At 43.8% G+C, this 17719-nt stretch overlaps 1 protein-coding gene across 3 annotated transcripts in view; it reads left to right on the plus strand.

Moving 5' to 3' along the window:
- Positions 1-17719, plus strand: part of Tec (tec protein tyrosine kinase) — a 106041-nt gene that overhangs the window by 69292 nt on the left and 19030 nt on the right. For all 3 annotated transcript variants that reach the window (XM_041671293.1, XM_041671292.1, XM_041671291.1), the window contains exons 4-9: positions 3612-3716; positions 6530-6611; positions 7187-7315; positions 9259-9299; positions 10253-10425; positions 13021-13086. In XM_041671293.1, coding sequence (XP_041527227.1) covers positions 3612-3716; positions 6530-6611; positions 7187-7315; positions 9259-9299; positions 10253-10425; positions 13021-13086 — 596 coding nt within the window. The remainder of the gene's footprint in view (positions 1-3611; positions 3717-6529; positions 6612-7186; positions 7316-9258; positions 9300-10252; positions 10426-13020; positions 13087-17719) is intronic.

The following is a 17719-nucleotide window of genomic DNA, read 5'->3' on the forward strand; positions in this document are numbered from 1 at the left end:
GAGCCAGATATTCTCTTAAGTACATCTGCAACATTAGCTCATTGAACTCTCACACCGAGCCTATGGGAATCAGCACTGCTGTTATTCCCTTTTTACAGATGGGAGCGCCATGCAGGATGTGATCTTCTTTGCATTACTTGTTCATTCTGCTTTCTCTTCCTGCTATCCCATGTCTGACCTAGGTGTCACAGTGTTTTAAAAGAGCATCTTTCTATTGTTCTGAGACAGGGTTAATCTGTGTAGCCCTGGCTGTCTCAAAACTCACTCTACAGACCAGCTGGCCTTGAACTCATGGAGATCCGCCTGCCTCTGTTTCCCAAGTGCTGGGATTAAAGACATGAGCCACCTTACCTGGCCTTTAAGCATCTTTTTTTATATGTAGCCCTTAGTGCATTGTACGGTGACTTGTGTGCCAGTCTCTCCCACAGGGAAGCTGGAGTGTGCTACTTAGTTTTGTTATCTGTAAAATGGGTCTTACCATGCAGGGCAACTGTGAGGCTTGAAGACTCCTGGCGAGCCTTTCTTAGTTTGTGATTTTTGTTTGTTGGTTTGTCGTTGTTCTTGACACCATTATTGACACAGGGCAGATGTGGATTGAGAAACCAAGGGGAAAAGAGGGAAGGAAAACCAGGATGGCCCAAAGACAGAGCCAACCAAAGAAGAAGAGAATGTTGACGCTCCCATGGTCAGAGAATAGAGGAAGACTAGCAAGTCCGCTAAGCTTTGGTCATCACTGACATTTCTTGTGGTTGCCCCTAGGCAACTGTAGGGGTTGCAGGTTGCAAGTGGTCAGGGGAGTGGGTGGGAAGGAAGCGTAGGTTGAGCATTCAGTAGTTCTGCAAGAAGGAAGGGGAAGAATGAAGTGATAGGCTGGCCAAGGCAGGTGCTGTTTTAGCTGTCCAGAGGCAGAAGCAAGTGCCTGGAGGAGAACAGCCCGGCAGCTTGTTCTCCGGGTAGCCCTGGCTGTCCTGAAACTAGCTGTGTAGAGTAGGCTGACTTTGAACTTGAACCCTTAGGGAACTCCCTGCTCAACATCCCCACTGTCCACTCTGGGACTTGACTCCACGAACCTTCCACCCCTTGCAGCTGGGGCATCCTGGGGCCAGAGGGCTTTGGCAGCTGTAGAGGTCCAAAGGGACTGTGTTCAGCTTGAGTGAGCTATGGCCCCATCACCCGTCGGGTGAGGAGACTAGACCTACCTACCCCATGGGATGCCATGAGACAGGGCTGAAGTGCATCTGTGAAATGCCAGCTTCAGTCTTTCGGCAGCCGTGAAACAGGGTTAGGAGAGATAGTGGGCACTGAGATGCAGGACGGAGGGGCTGAGGGCCTGCCCTGAGTGGCTGTGCACCTCTCATGAAAGCTTGTCCCCACAGGGAAAGGCAAGGCAGGGGGAAGGCCCTCCTGGTAGGGCTGGTGGCCTCTGGAATAGATGCACAGGACCCGAGAGCGGCACTGAGGGCCCAGCTAGGTGTGGAGAGGGCAGGCGAGCTGCAGCCCAATTTCAAGGAAACAGGGATCGAACCGAAGACTGGTTAGAGTGTCTGGAGGTGAGGGAGAGAGGGAAGGATGGGGGAGGGAGAGAGAGGAAAAAAGAGCTAAGAAGGGAAGTTGGGGTAAATAGTGAACCACTGACAGAAAATATGTTCTAGTGTGACGACGGAAGTCACAAAATAGTTCCACACCAGTTCAGAATTATGAATAATAAAAGGGCTAAGCAGGGGGCTGGAGAGATGGCTCAGTGGTTAAGAGTACTGACTGCTCTTCCAGGGGACCTGGGTTCAATTCCCAGTACCCACATGGCAGCTCACAACTGTCTGAAGATCCAGTTGCAGGGGATCTGACACCTTCACACCAATGCACATAAAATAAAATTAAATAAACCATAAAAAATATTTTTTAAAAAAAGGGTTAGGCAGCTGTGGACCCTCTCCCCCCCACACACACTATGTAGCCCTAGCTGTCCTGGAACTCACCCTGTAGACCAGGCTGGCCTTGAACTTCCCAAGTGCTGGGATTAAAGGCCAGGGCCACTGTGTCCGGATTGTGAAGTCTTATCATTGAGTATGTTGTGTAGGTTCTTGGGCACAGTGTAGAGAGGACAGAACACAGCTGTGGCCAGAGGAGAGACTGCAGAGTGTCGGATGAAATATTTTTCTCTCTGACTTTTTAGTTTTCACTTATGTACTGTGGATTGAACCTCGGGCCTAGCACAGGCCGGGCAAGGGCTCTGCTGGGCTACCCTGGCCCTCTCCCTGCCTTTTCCTTTCGCGTTTTTGAAGATAGGTTACTCTTAGTTGCTCGGACTAGCCATTAACTTTCTGTATAGCCCCAGCAGGTCCTTGAACTTTTGATCCTCCTGCCTCAGCGATCTGAGTAGCTAGAATACAGGCCTGCGCCATTATGTCCATATTAAAGAAAATAATTTTCAGTGGCTGAATCCAGGGGTATCCAGTTGTGTTCTTTCTTTCTCTTTATCCAGAAAAAGTAACCTTAGTCTTCAGAAGACTTCTTGTGTACTGTGCTTCAGTTGTATGTTTGGGAGATGTTTTTTATCTGGATACTGTGTTTATTGTTAGTTTTTCATGCACCACATTCCTGGATCTTGACACATTTTTTTTTAAAATTCTTCCCTGGAATGAATTTCCAGGGATGAGGTTAATGTGCTCCAGGGAGTGGGTGGGTCCTGACAGACTACTGGCCGGCCTGCCGTGAGCAGGGAGACTGGGAAGTTGATAAGGAAGCCCAGCTTCCCACACTAGGGTCTAGGCTGAGTTTTTATGTGTGTGTGGTAGTTCACTTCCCATCGATGAGCCTGAACTCTGTGCTGCTCCCAAGGAGGGGGGCGGGCTCCATCCAGGATGAACACAGGAGGAAGTGCAGTTGGTTAGAATGTGTGTTAGTGACTCAGTAAACGGAGTTCTATGGTTTGGCTGTTAATTTTGCCTGTTCTTTTTTTTTTTTTTTTTTTTTTTTAAATGAGCACTATCGTCAAGAGGATGAACAAAAGCTATATCTAGTGGGGAAGGCAGCAATGAAAGGGAGTCTAGGTCTCTGCCTCAGAGGTTTTTGGTTTCGATTTTTTTTTAAGCAAGGACAGAACAAGTTCATCATTAGAAATGAAAGGCTCTAATGGTGTTTATTATGGCTGTCACAGTGTTAATATTTTGAATAATTTTTAACAGGTAAGGAAAATGTGATTTATATAATTGTTAAGGGAATTGTGTTGCGTGCAGGGGTGTGTGTGCGTGTGTGTGTGGGGGGGGTCTGACGATAGCCTCGTTTCTCAGTAACTGTCCACCTTTTTTTTTTCTTCCCATTGGCAGTCAGGGTAGGCTGTCTGCCCCCTGCACCTCGGGGATCTGCCTCCTTAGTGTTGGGTCTACCAGCATCTGCCTGTGGCTGGCTATTTCCACATAGTTTCTGGGGCATCGAGCTCAAGTCCTTGTGCTTGTAAGGCAAGCACTTTACCAGCCGGGCTGTCTTTGTGTAATCATGCCTGCTCTGAAGCTGTAAGTCTTCTGAATCAGTAATCTCATCATCAGATAGAATTATTAAATAGCTCTCTTATGTCCTGTGGTTGTGACACATCTCTTTTTCTCTTTTCACAGAAAAAATACAGGAAGGGATCCGTTGATGTTTCAAAAATCAAGTGTGTGGAAATAGTGAAGAACGACGATGGTGTCATTCCTTGTCCAAATAAATACCCATTCCAGGTGAGTTGGAATTCTTATAGCCGCTTGGTGTCCGCCTCTGTCCTGTTCCCATTTGACACTACAGGTTCCTGTCCTGGGTTTGGCGGCTGATTTTTGGTCTCCTTTGTCATCTTCGTAGTCGTTGCCTCTCTTCGTTAACCGCTTGAGTCTTTGTTTTTGTTTTGGCTGCTGCTGGCTGTCATCCGTCCTGAGTCACCAAACCCCAGCTCTTTCCTGTGGGTCATTTGAACTGCAGAGCATCGAGGAGTGAACTCTGCAGCTCAACAAAGTCCTGTGAACTTGAGCAGTTGGAAGGTAGCAAGAACGATTTACTTTCAAACAGAAAAGCGACGAAAGGGCTTCTTTTGAGGAAAAAGGTAGTAGCAGCAGTGTATGTTACTAAAACTACACGGCAATCCCGTGTACTACTCTGCTCACTTATGACCAAGGAAAGTGGCGCCCACTGATCATCAGTGGCTCCTTCAGGACCACATTTGTAAGTGAGAAAACATCCAAGGATGTGTGCTTTTTAGGAAGAAAAAAAAGGAGTTCGTGGAAAGAAGTGGACAGGAAATGAGTCTCAGATAAACTAGGAGAGGTACAGGCTACAGCTCTTATGTGGAAAAACAGGAGAACATGGTTGGGGCTTGATGGGAGAGCGAGGATGGGCGCTGTAGGCCTTGGTGATGGTGCCCTGAAGGGAGAGAGAAAGAGAGACTTTGCAGTTCTACATAACAAAGTGGATATCTGACTCTTAAAGGTTTTCATGGGGCAGGCATGGTGTGAATTGTGGTTTATAGGCGGAAGGAGACTGGTACCCTAGAATCTCCCCCAGACACCCAAACTGCCTGACATGTCAAAATTAGATGTTTATTATTCAGATTAAGGGCAGTATGTTTAGAATTCTTTGTACAAATACAAAATAAAGTTAATCTGTACAATACATATTAAGCCAGAAGGCATCTGTAAAGTGTTTAAAGCAAATTAGGGAGTCAATAAATTAATACATTAAACAAATTATTATTATAACAACAGTGTAGATTTTGAGGTGGTCAGGCCGAAGCTTTTCTTTGCAGATATGTCTGCTAATTCAGGATAACTTTCCTGGTGTGCTAAAATTCATTATTTAGTTCAGAGCGGGAAGCAGACACAGCTGGTGGAGGTGTGAAAACCATGGAGCGAATGAGAAAACATCTCTTCACGTCTCTGTTAGCACGTATCTTTGGTACGGCCTCTCACGTCCTGTCTTATAATACATCTCTACCTGCATCTTCGAAGTAGGCTCATGTTTAATGCATTTTGTGTCCTGGATAGTTGCACCAAAATGTAGGTGTTGAAATGAATTGGGAAGGGTTTACCTATTAAACTTGGCCAGGGACAGCTGTGACCAATAAGGTAGAGGTTTACTTTTTCAGCCCAATGGGTACTAGCCTGGTAAAGGGAGGTTTACGATAGGAGACATTATGTTTTAGTCAGGGTGCTTCTGCCTTGTGACTGACCGTTAAGGATAATGTCTGAGAGCAGTGGCAGGAGTCCTAGGTTAATTTCCAAGGCTCATTATTAATATAAAAATACAAAATAAGGACATCTGGAAATTTGCAGGCAAATGGATTGATCTAGAAAAAAAAACAAATTGAATAAGGTAACCCAGACCCAGAAAGACAAATTTAATATGTATTCACTCATAAGTGGCTTTTAGACATAAAACACACACACACACACACACACACAAATCCCACAATCCTTTGTAAAACACACACCCCACTTGATGTTGAAATTAAGAATTATACATGCTTTTGTAAGTAAGGAAACTAGATTTCTGAAGGAATGGGTTTGTTTTCAGCCATTCAGGAGTTATGTATTGATGCCTACAGTATCAAGGCTCTGCTAGACGGAAGTGCTGTGTAGATGGAAGTTTCTGTCCCGCCTGGGCTCGCAGCCGTTCAGTCCCAAGGAAACACACAGAGGCTTATATTAATTATAAACTATTTGGCCTGTTAGTTCAGGCTTGTTATTAACTAGCTTTTATAAGTTAAATCAACCCATAATCCTTAAATGTGTTTAGCCATGTGGCTTTTGGTACCTTTTCTTAGTAAGGCATTCTTATCTTGCTTCCTCTGTTTCCGCCTGGTGACTGTGTCTCCACCTTTCCTTTTCCCAGAATTCTCCTAGTCTGGTTGCCCTTTCTATACTTCCTGCCTGGCTACTGGCCAATCAGCATTTTATTAAACCAATACGAATAACAAATCTTTACAGTGTTCATTATCCTACAGCATTTCCCTTTTTTCTTTTCAAAACAAGACCCTGAATCTAATCTCCTTTGTTTAGCTTTTTTCCTGACCATTATCCATAACAACCTGTAACCAACACACTGAAGACAAACATCCATAACCCATTTTTTTGGGAATGTGGGTGTAGTTTTCTAGGCTACTTTCTGCTGATTGGGAGTGAAATTTAGGATTATGGTCAAGTCCTGACTGGAGTGTTCTGTGAGGCCGGATCATCTCAGCCAGCAGCCTTAAAGCTGTTCTGGATGCAGAACTCAGAAGAAACTGCAACAGTGCTGTGTCTAAGTATTGTCACTGGTCTCATCTTCTCTTTTATTCCAGGTTGTTCATGATGCTAACACACTTTATATTTTTCTTTTATTCTAGGTTGTTCATGATGCTAACACACTTTATATTTTTCTTTTATTCTAGGTTGTTCATGATGCTAACACACTTTATATTTTTCTTTTATTCCAGGTTGTTCATGATGCTAACACACTTTATATTTTTCTTTTATTCTAGGTTGTTCATGATGCTAACACACTTTATATTTTTCTTTTATTCCAGGTTGTTCATGATGCTAACACACTTTATATTTTTGCACCTAGTCCACAAAGCAGGGACCGATGGGTGAAGAAGTTAAAAGAAGGTAAAAACCCATGCATTCTATATAATTTGAGGAAATTACAAAAATCAGACATATTGTTAATCTAGCTCTTGTATTGTAATTAATGATAATGAGTGTCTCTCCAAGGACAGTCAGGCATGCTAAGTGGTAACACATTGAAGACAGTTTCCCTTTTTAAGATCATATTTCCTTCTAGTTGAATGCTTTTTCTCTAGTAAAAGCATACTTCCATTTGTCACACAGTGTGGTTGAAGGTGATAGAGCATGGGCTTTTATAATAATTGAGGTTTCATGGTGAAGACTTAAATGGACGGTTTGTTCCGCCCAATGCCCTTTTCTTTGATGGGACACAGTGGTAGTAGCTTTGGTCCACCGTGGAGTAGTAGTGATTGACTTCTCCTCACATGAGTGTTTCACCAGTAAAAAGGGACAGAGAGAGAAAGCCACCTCGCTTTTCTGAATGCTGAATATGTAAGATCACAATGGCATTCTCATAACATACGTGTTGGTCAAGGAAGAAGTAAGACGGACAGTTAGTTACTCAGAGGCCTTTAGTTTGTTACTTCACTAACCGTTCATGTGTCTGTGCATTACAGAAATAAAGAACAACAACAATATTATGATTAAATATCATCCTAAATTTTGGGCAGACGGAAGTTACCAGTGTTGCAGACAAACAGAAAAACTAGCACCCGGATGTGAAAAATACAATCTTTTTGAGAGCAGTAAGTATTTGTCTGGTTCTTTAGTTGTGGTGTACTCAGAATGAGCATCCTTCTGGTGTTGGGAGAAGTGATGGGGTGTGGATTCTGACCAAGTAGAGCACACTGCCTAGAAAAGTGCAAATGCAAGGTAAGTGCAGCATCTTAGAGTAAGGGTGTTTCTTAGCAGGGGGCCTTATGTAGGCGAGGTCTCTCTGGGGAGCTCTGATCACAACAGGGAGGCCTGTTAAAATGAATCTGTTGAAAGTATGGGCCACAGGTAGCAGTGCACGCCTGTAATCCCAGACTCAGATTCAGGGCAGGAGGTTAATCCCTTACCCAGGACCCTTATAAACCCTAGTCATGAGTGAAAACCAGACACCAAAAGCTATGAGTGCTGAGGAGGATAGGACCTCCCATGCTGTCACCCTGCATTGTGACTACCATGTGAATCAGCATCAGTGCAACTTCTGGGGGCAGGGAGAATGGCCATCTGTCAGGGCTGTTGCCGTGGGCAGGGTCAGTTCTGATTCTGAGTTCCTCCACTCTGAACCTTCCGGGGTAGTCATCCTGACTTTAACTTAGCCCTTAGCAAGCAAGACCCCAGCTTCCAGGCTGCTGTTAGAGCTTACCTGCGTAAAGCCCACCCTGACTTGCTGGAGAAATGGCTGAGAAGTTACAGTTAGTTAAAGCTAGTAATTTGTTTGTATCTCATGTAGTCAGACGGAGGCAAGAGATGGCAGGCGGGGCTCCGCAATGGCGCTGCAGGTGGCTGTAGAGGCTCGGATTCTAGCTCTGCCGCCACTCTTGCTCCTTTAGCAATCGAGTGGGGGAAGGATCCAGACTGCCCACAGAAAGTTTGGGGGGTTTTGTTTGTTTGTTTGTTTGTTTTTTAAATAGGGTCAGGGTCTAAAAATGGCCCACTCCTTTGATTAGGACATCATCCGTGTCCACCAGCTGGGTGACCATGTATCGCACCAAACTCAACATCTGTAGGGGGAAAGACTGACAGACTGATGTATTTCTCAGTGCTCACCTTATCCTCAGAGGATCTGTCCAAGACCCCCAGGATATAGGCCATTCTGCACCTTGTATATACTGTTTCCCGATACATATATACAGATGTACCACCATAAAATATAATTTATAATTTGACACAGTAAGAGATTGGCTGTAACACCTACCAATGAAATAAAATGACTCTAATAACATGTAAGAGTGAGTATGCACAGTTTCTTATTGTGTTGCAGATTTTAACAACATCAGCGTATTCTTGTTGTTTTTTTTCTTTCCTTATTAAGTTGAGACCTATCAGCTTTTCAGATCAAGTGTCCACTTTTCAGCTTCTCTTTGGTGCATCCGAGTGACGGCATTGCTATTCTTGCAGTGGGGTCGCCACTCAGTTAAAAACGGTTGATGTGCTGTGATAACTACCAGAATTGATGTGAGAGCTGAGATCGTAAAGTGACTGGCTGGGATAGTGGGTGCAGTTTGGACATGCTGCACAAAGGGATGACTCCTCCTGGGAGGGTGTAAGGCAGACAACCAGAGATTTTTATCAGTTCCCGGAAGTGTATACAAATGACAGCTGGTGAATTGCTCCATTTGATATTTTCACACTGTGGTTCACGGGTACAGCTCAGATTGTGGGAAGTGAAGCCGTAGAGAAGGGAGCGCGCTACTGTTACCTAATGTATGTGTTTGTTCTGTCTTTCTGTGATGGTAAAGATGGAACCCAGGGCCTCCCACTGTTAAGCACTCACCAGACCCCGGCTCCAGTTTAGATTTTGATCCTAAGAACAAGGAAGAGCCAGGACGATGCAGTGTGTTATGATGAGATTATGATGTTAGTGTATGTTGGGAGTTGGGCGCAGTGGTCCCCGGCCCGGTGCTCATTCTCCACCACCAGTATCTTCTCCATCAATTGTTGTGGGATACTGTAGTGATCGACATTTATTGGTTTTCAGGTATAAGAAAAGCCCTGCCCCCAGCACCAGAAACAAAGAAGGTGAGTGGTCTCCGCCTTCATAGGTCAAGTCTCTAAGTTCCCTGCTCTTTCAAGCCTGTGGGCTTTAGGAGGGTTTGTGGTTGGTTGATTGTGCAGCCGTGCAATCCTGCTTCCTCCTGCTCCCGCCTTAGAAGCAGATGTGTTAGAGCTCATCTGAGTAGTTCTTGATGTCAGACTATCCGTTTACTTCTTTAGCTTTTCTAGTTGAGGCCCTGTTACCGTCTGATATTTAGCTTCAGGAGTCATTTGAGAGGTGTGACCTTTTAAAGGACTGTTTCTGTCTTAAGAACATGGCACAGTGATGCAGTGGATTTAGTGATTTAGTGATATACCCGTGGAGTGGACTACTGTGGAATAACATGTAATTCAGACCCCTTCAGCATCTTAGCCAGTAAGACCTGTGGGTAGGTTACTGAGCTTTGGGTGGGTTAGTTCAGCGGTAGTTTAGGACTTACTATATAGTAAATACTATACTTCGTGGTAGCGTTGTTAAGAATAAATGAGGAAGCATGTTAGGTCCTAAGCGTGTGCTTTCTGCACTGAAGGCATAAAGCAGTGGACATGGCTCTGAGTGGGAGACCATTGAAGGCTCCATGATGCACTGTTCTCCAACACCCGTAGTCCTTTAGTCTACCGAGTACCTACTCACGGGCTGTCATTGCCTCCTCCTCTGGAAAACTGTCCCTGACCTGACAACACACAAGCAATTCTCAAACAAAACCCTTGTAACACTCAAGGCAGGCCTTGCCCCTCCCTTGACTCTCAAACTCTTAAAAAAACATCCAGCACCACGAACATTGTCATGGGAGGGCTCCCAGGTTTCACTAGGTGGTTAGACTAGATGTGAAGCTTTACTCTACGGTGACGTGGGAGTCCCTTAGGATTTTACTGCTGTGCCTCGTGGCCAATGTCAAATAGAAACTGAACTTGCCAATGTTATCTTCTCTGCACAGAGAAGGCCTCCTCCACCAATTCCCCCAGAAGAAGAAAATGCCGAAGAAATTGTTGTAGCGATGTATGATTTCCAAGCAACCGAAGCACATGACCTCAGGCTAGAGAGAGGCCAAGAGTATATCATACTGGAAAAGAATGACCCCCATTGGTGGAGAGCAAGAGATAAGTATGGGTGAGTGTTTCCGTTGTGCGTGACTCTCGGTGGATGTGAGTGGCGGTCTGAGTGATGCGTGTGTGCACTGTCACGGACTAAGGCGGACTAGCCCAGTCGGCCACAAATTCAAGTAAACTGGGAATGAAGCACCGTGTGACATATTTTAAAGTGTTTGAATTTATTTTTGTTATTGGTGGCGTACATGTGCGTGAGCGCGTGCGTGTGTGCCCGTGTGTGTGCACTCCTGTCTGCCGAGATGGGGTCGGAGAGTAACTGTGGAGCCAGTTCTCTCCGTCAACCTTTACATGGGTTTTGGGGATCAAGGTCAGGTTGTTTGTGTGGCTTTTGCCTTTCCCCACAGAACCATCTCCCCAACCCTGAAGTGTATCCTCACTGACCATTCAAGAAGTGTGAATTAATCAGTTACTTCCTTCCAGGGGTTAGAATACATTATACTTAGTTCTCATATGCTGATCATTTAACTTTGGCAGAAATGACTTTTTATATTTTGTCTGCAGTAAAAATCCATTCCATCTTCTGTTTTTCCCTCCTTCTCTTCCTTTCCTCCCTTCCTTTCCTTTTCTCCCTTCTTTTCTTCCTTCTTCCTCTCTTCTCCTTCCAAGATCTCTCTCTCTCTCTCTCTCTCTCTCTCTCTCTCTCTCTCTCTCTCTCTCTCTCTCTTTCTCTGTTTACTCACAGTATAATGGAGCAACTTCTTATTTGAATTTTTCATTCTCTTTGTAAATGTGTACATAAGTGTATAAAACACACACACACACACACACACACACACACACACATATATATATATAGCAAGCATTATTTGTACAGATAATTTAGGGCTTAAGGGAAGCGACCTTGGTGTGTGCCTCCACACCTGACTTGGATATGTCTCCTGGGTCTTCTTTGTTTTGTTTTACAACAGTCCTTTCCTCTTCATTTTTGATCTGACGAGATCACCTTATTTTCCTTATAAAGTGAACCATCATCTATATTAAGTATACTCTTCCCATCTTGGAATGTCTGGCATACCTCCGTGTCATCTTATTTTTTGTAATCTAGTGGTTGGAGCTAGACACTTGATCACGGGAAAGAGGATCTCCAGCTGCCATGTTGTAAATGGTGCCAAGGATACTCGGGGTTCAGGAGCTGTCCTTACTGACACATCATAAAGTTCCCATGTTGTGTCCCATCTTGACATTAGCATCCGCGAGTGGTTGCTACTTAGACCCATTCTTGCCTTAGCAATTACAAAGCGGTGCCTTTTCTAACTTTGCCATCACACACAGCTGTTAATTCTCTAAGGAACCGCCTCCTAATTGAGTGCATGTAGTTCTTCCATGAAAGGCTGCTACAACTAATCCTAAACGCTCGCCATTTTTCAGAATGAGTTGCTGACTGAACTTCCTGTGATGGTTACAGTGGTAACCGGTGGTTTTCCTTAGTGTTGTGAATGCTTTTGTGTTAGGTTTCAATCCAAAGGAGACATCATTCTGTTTGCTTGAGTTGAGGACCCGAGTGATGCTTCTTTGCTTTCTGGTTCAGTAAGATAATCCAAGTTCACCTTGTATTTTTCCTCATCAGACTTGCATCTTGACATTTTGTCTAAGGAATTCTGCCTCTTTTCTGTCAGAAACAGTGTTTTACAGATAACAGGTGGAATTCTGGGATTCTATTTGTTGGTGTATTGTCATTGCTGAGGAAAGCACACAGGTGTGGGCATGCATGCATGTGTATGATGTGTGTATGTGAGTAGTGTTTTACAGATAACAGGTGGATTTCTGGGATTCTATTTGTTGGTGTATTGTCATTGCTGAGGAAAGCACACGGGTGTGGGCATGCATGCATGCGTGTGTATGATGTGTGTATGTGAGTAGGTGGGCGAGAATGGTTGCACACATGTGTATGATGAGCTTTTACTAAAGGTTTGGTACCAAATAAAAGATTATAAAGTATCTAGTTTGTTTTTTTTAAAGAAAATTCTACATGGGCATTGTGGCTCCTACCAACATAGAGATGTTTCTTAAACCATAGTGTAGTGTGCATAGGAGTCACCGGGGAGAAAAAGTTGTGGTTCCTTTGTACCACAACTTTGTATCTCAACTCAGGATCGCTGAAGAATTTTCCTTTTAACAAGTTCCTCATGGTGCCAATGCAGAGGGCGTGGACCACCCCTTGTGATGGTGTACTGCAGAGCTTGCTGAGGTAGTAGAGCAGCGGGTGACTCATCCAACACAGGCTTTTGTGATGCAGGAGTTTCTTTAAGACATCCCCAGAAATGATAAAGTCTTGATCAGCATCATCGAATATTCGAAAGACCTAGAGTTCAAATTCACACCTGATGCTGACTGAGTTTGCAGGCCATGAGAGAGCATCTTAATCTAGGTTTTGGTTTCCCCCCACGAGAAAATGGGTATAACGATGTCTGTACAGCTATAATCTTTGTGATAATCAAATATGGACTTACATTATAAGGAATCGTACAATATAGATATATTGACTTGTTGGGATAGCTGGGTTTTTATATAAATTTAGGTAATGTACTTTAGAAAATCAGTTACCTTTCCTTATACAAAAATTAAAGTAATTTCTGTTTTCTCATCTTAATTCTAGGAGTGAAGGATATATCCCAAGTAATTATGTCACAGGAAAGAAATCAAACAACTTAGATCAATATGAGTAAGTAGTCATTTGCTTTGTAAGTGCGCATGGCCAGAAACTATTGTTTTTCTAATTATGTAAGACGTTTTGATGATTACAGAATAGCATTAATGTCTTTAGAAGGTGCCAGCATAGCCTTAATTCTGCTGTCTGACTTAGTGAAAACTCGAGACTCATCGCAACATGGCCTTTTCCTTGAATATATTGTGTGTGAATGCCATTATATAAGCAAACACAGCTGAACTGGATTTGAACAATCACAGCTCAGCTGAATTTGAAATAAATATCATTGTCCATTCATTCAAGGTAACGGAACAACATTTCCCAGAGGAGCCTTTAAAAATGTTTCATTGTTTCTTTTTTTCAGATGAAAACAACAGTCTATTATGATTATAGCTTTTTAAAACTTTGAAAATAGGAAATAATATTATTAAGAAAATATTATGAACAAGAGTTGACCTCTGTCAACATTAGTGATATTTTTCTTTTCTTTTTCCACCAACCAATGAGTGCATTATGTGTTCATTTTTCTTCCTGCCATTAAATGGTCTTTGAAAATATTTTCATAGCTGCAGTATAGCTCATTCAATCATAAATGTATAAAACATTTGCTGAGTTCTTAGCATTGTCCTAGTGTTGGGTGAGGCCCAAAGGCTACAACCAGTATATGGGGTCATAATAATTAACATGATTGTTTTATTATTTGGGAATTATTGGGTTATTTCAGGTATCCATGCAATAGTAAAGTAACTGTGGTAGCCTCTCCTTGCTGTCTTCAATCATCTCTCAAAAGTATGCATGTGTGAACTTTGTTGAGTCTCCCGATGCATGCTGTCTGACCCCTTTACAGAAAAGCTGTACTTTCTGTGCCCACGGGCAGTGTGTGGCCGGATTTTAATGCATGACCCATGGGTGTCAATCCCTTTGTGGTCCTCCTGAGGTAGGATGTGAATAGACATTCACTTCCTTAAAGCAACAAGCTGTTGCTCTACCATCTCACTGTGACTGCATGAGCATACCTCAAAATCTGAAAGAAGACCAACAGAGTCTAAAGGTCCCAGCATCGGTGGCATCATCCCTTAAAGTGACAGTAGAAGTGGAAATATAGATGGTGTACAATTATGTACCATATAGCACTTTTACCAAAACATACTGTGTGCCTGACAATCTCCCCCTGGGACCGTGATTGAGCTGGAGCACTCCTATTGTCTAATATTTTTCTGTGCATGTGGATACATAAATGCTTACCATTGTGCTGTGGTGTCCATACCGTTTGTGCAGTGACATGCGGTACAGGTTTATAGCATAGTGCTCTAGAACGGTTGCCTGCTTCTTGTGGTCTGGGGGTTGGGCTGGGATGTAGATTATATTTGCTACCAGGGTCAGAGTGGGTTAGGTCTCTTAAGTGTGCTCTGTGAGGGTTCCTCAGAGACAGTTGCCTGACTGTGTATTCCTCTGAGAGCTCCTTATTGTGATAGATAATTGTGTAAAGTACAATGGTTTGGCTCTTAAATATATCTTAGGAAAATATAATAAAATCCTTAGAAACAGGGAAGATGGCCAAAGGCTCAAACTTACACTGATTAGAAATGATGGGACCAAGAATGAACTGATAATTCCGTTCATGGAAACCAGATAATCCTGGTGTAACTATGAAGCTTCCTCGTGACTCACGGGATTTCACAGAAGGGTTTTCAGCCCCGTGGTTTTGTAACTAGGACGCGAGTGTTTTGGTTGTTTTGTCACTTGGAAATTTAATCTCTCTGAAGAATCTTTCTCCTCTCCATGACTTCGGTGTGGGAGCCCCCTCAGCATTCTGTGCCAGGGACAAGGTGGTGAGGCTAAAGATTGTCCTCAAAGTAGGCAGGCAGGGTCTTCTTCTGCTTCTCTCCTCCCTATGTTCTGTTCAGGTTTTTTTTGGGGGGGGGGTGTAAAGTTGGGGGGTGTTAGCACAGCTCATTACTAACGTATCTTCCATGGCCTCATAGACATTGAATCAACTGTTTTTCTGGTTTTTGGGGCTAACCAGGAATTCCAGGCCACTGCTGTCCCTGGTCAGACCCAAGGACTACCAGCACTGTCAGTAACCTAGTTTGACCTTAGACTCTGCCAACAGTTTGGATTTTAAAGGCTCAGAACCGTCTAAAGGTTCCCATAAGGAAAAAAGGGGAGAATCTCATTAGGATGTTCAGAGGGAGGTGTTCTTGATGAACAATATTAAAAGAATAAGGTAGCCAAAATGAAATGGCAGGAACAGAATTTGTAGGAACGGCTCTGAATGGGTGGAGGAGGCAGGAACGGAATAGAGAGAAGCCAAAGACGTACACATGGTTGCTTGCTTGTGTTTTCCCTTCATGCCTTTTTTACTTACATTACTCTTACTCATCCTCCCCAAGAAACTTGGTCGTAGTTTGACAGAACTACATCGGTTGCAGAAGACAGGGTGTTCTCAAACCCCGCCTCTTCCCTCTCCTTCAGACACTGCCGATAAGGTTCCATTCCTCTGGAAGGTTGTGGGGTAGCTAGCCAATGTGAAAATCTAACTCATTCTGGAGTATTTGATGCCTGAGAAAAGGATGACAAATTGCCCATAAATCTTGGGCGTTGTTTCTAAATGTAGCTTTCCTTCAGCAAAAGGTATTAAACTCTAACGAGGCATCGCCACACCTTATGGGGAGGTTTGTGCCCTGGCATCTCTGTCTCCTTATGCCCTGCAGGCTCCTTCACATTCTTCACATGTGTGCTCCTCTTGACAGAATGAATTCGTCAGTGGTTCTTTTCCCTCTGCCTGGGGACAGGGAAATGAGACAGATGGAGAAAGACTCAGAAGAGCTGCTACAAAATAGCTATCAACAGTTAATTCATCTATTTGTTTACTACTCACTAGGCCCTGCAGGGTCTGGGTTTGTATCTTATCTTATTTTGCATCATATCACTGTAAGAAAATAGCTCCTAACAAGAACATGTTTATTTGGCTCGCAATTTTGGAGTTTCTGCTCCATGATATATTGATGCAATTGTCTTAGCACTGTTGTGAGAAAAGAAGTCACGATGGGAGCATACCCTAGAACAAACCTGCTTTCATCATAACCGGAAAGCTGAGAGGAAGGCTCAGGGATGCTCTGCTCCCCTTCAGAGGTGTGTTCTGGTGACACACCTTCCTGTAAGGCCCTAATGACGAAAGGTTTCACAGCCGCCCAGGAGTGCCACTCTGGTCTCCAAGCTGCTAACACACAGGCCTCGGCCCACACTGTGGGAAGAAGCTGTGGCATGTCCCCAGGGTGGAAAGATCTCTGCTGGAAACTGCAGACGCTGAGAGAACAACTCATTAGAACCGGTTTCAAGGAGCTGCTTCTTTCTTTCTTTTTTTTTTGGTTTTTCGAGACAGGGTTTCTCTGTAGCTTTGGTGCCCGTCCCAGAACTAGCTCTTGTAGACCAGGCTGGCCTCGAACTCCCAGAGATCCGCCTGCCTCTGCCTCCCAAGTGCTGGGATTAAAGGCGTGCACCACCACTGCCCGGCCTTCAAGGAGCTGCTTCTTGTAGTAGAGTCCTTAACTCTCTGGTTTCCTGCATCCTTTCCCAGGGTCTGGAATTCATACTGTGAGGAACGGGCCTCTTTGGTTTTCAGGGTATCTTATTATCATTTTAAAGCCACAGGGCAGCTCTCCCTGTTTTCTGCACCTGAACCCTCCTTCTCTTGCCCTCACTTGGAAGATGTGAAATTGGATCTTCTGTTTTGTTGACAAATCAAAATTTTAAACCTCGAGCAATGTGCTAGTTCATAGTTTCTTGAGTAACTTTTATGAGAGTTTTGGGTTCTGATAAATATTTCTTATACTAATAGAAAAGCTTTAGAGACAGAAAGAATCTCTTCTAATTTATCACTGTATTTCAATTGCATTCAGAAATGGATGGATTGGGGGCTGGAGAGATGGCTCAGAGGTTAAGATCACTGACTGCTCTTCCAGAGGTCCTGAGTTCAATTTCCAGCAGCCACATGATGGCTCACAACCATCTGTAATGAGATCTGGTGTCCTCTTCTGGCATGCAAGCATACATGGAAGGAATGTTGTATACATAATAAATAAATAAATCTTAAAAAAAAAAGAAATGGATGGATCATGATGGAATGGATTGATCACAATGGCAGTTTGGTTGAACATGCCTCATTTCATGAAGTGTGATGGACACACTGTTCATCCCCAGGCCTGGTTCATCATTGCAGGCTCTGACATCAATGCAGTGTATGGCAACTTCACTGGGCATACAGCTGCTTTCTAAAACATTCAGATGATGATAAACATCTTCTTGTCTTGTTTTACTTATTGTGATTTTGCTTTTCTCAATTAGAATGAGCCTTTGTATTTTCTTGTCCAGCGTGTCAGGGACCAGAGGCCTGTTGAGTGACAGACTTTTCCTGGGGAGAAGCAACACACATACACACGCACGCACATCTCAGTTAACAACAGACCAAAGTCCAGCTTGGTGAATCAGTGAGTTTTACTGCTGTTACTTGCAGGAGTATGGGTGAGGGGTTGCTTACAGGAACAGGAATGACTCAAAGACAGCTGCATCACCAAGGCCCACCCCAGCACTGGTGGCAGCTCACAAGAGCTGGGAACCTGGAGCACACTGTACAGTGTGCAGACCT

This window comes from Microtus oregoni, unplaced genomic scaffold (genome assembly GCF_018167655.1).
Source record: "Microtus oregoni isolate MIOR12 unplaced genomic scaffold, Mior012 000021F_ref0000039, whole genome shotgun sequence".
NCBI lineage: Eukaryota > Metazoa > Chordata > Mammalia > Rodentia > Cricetidae > Microtus > Microtus oregoni.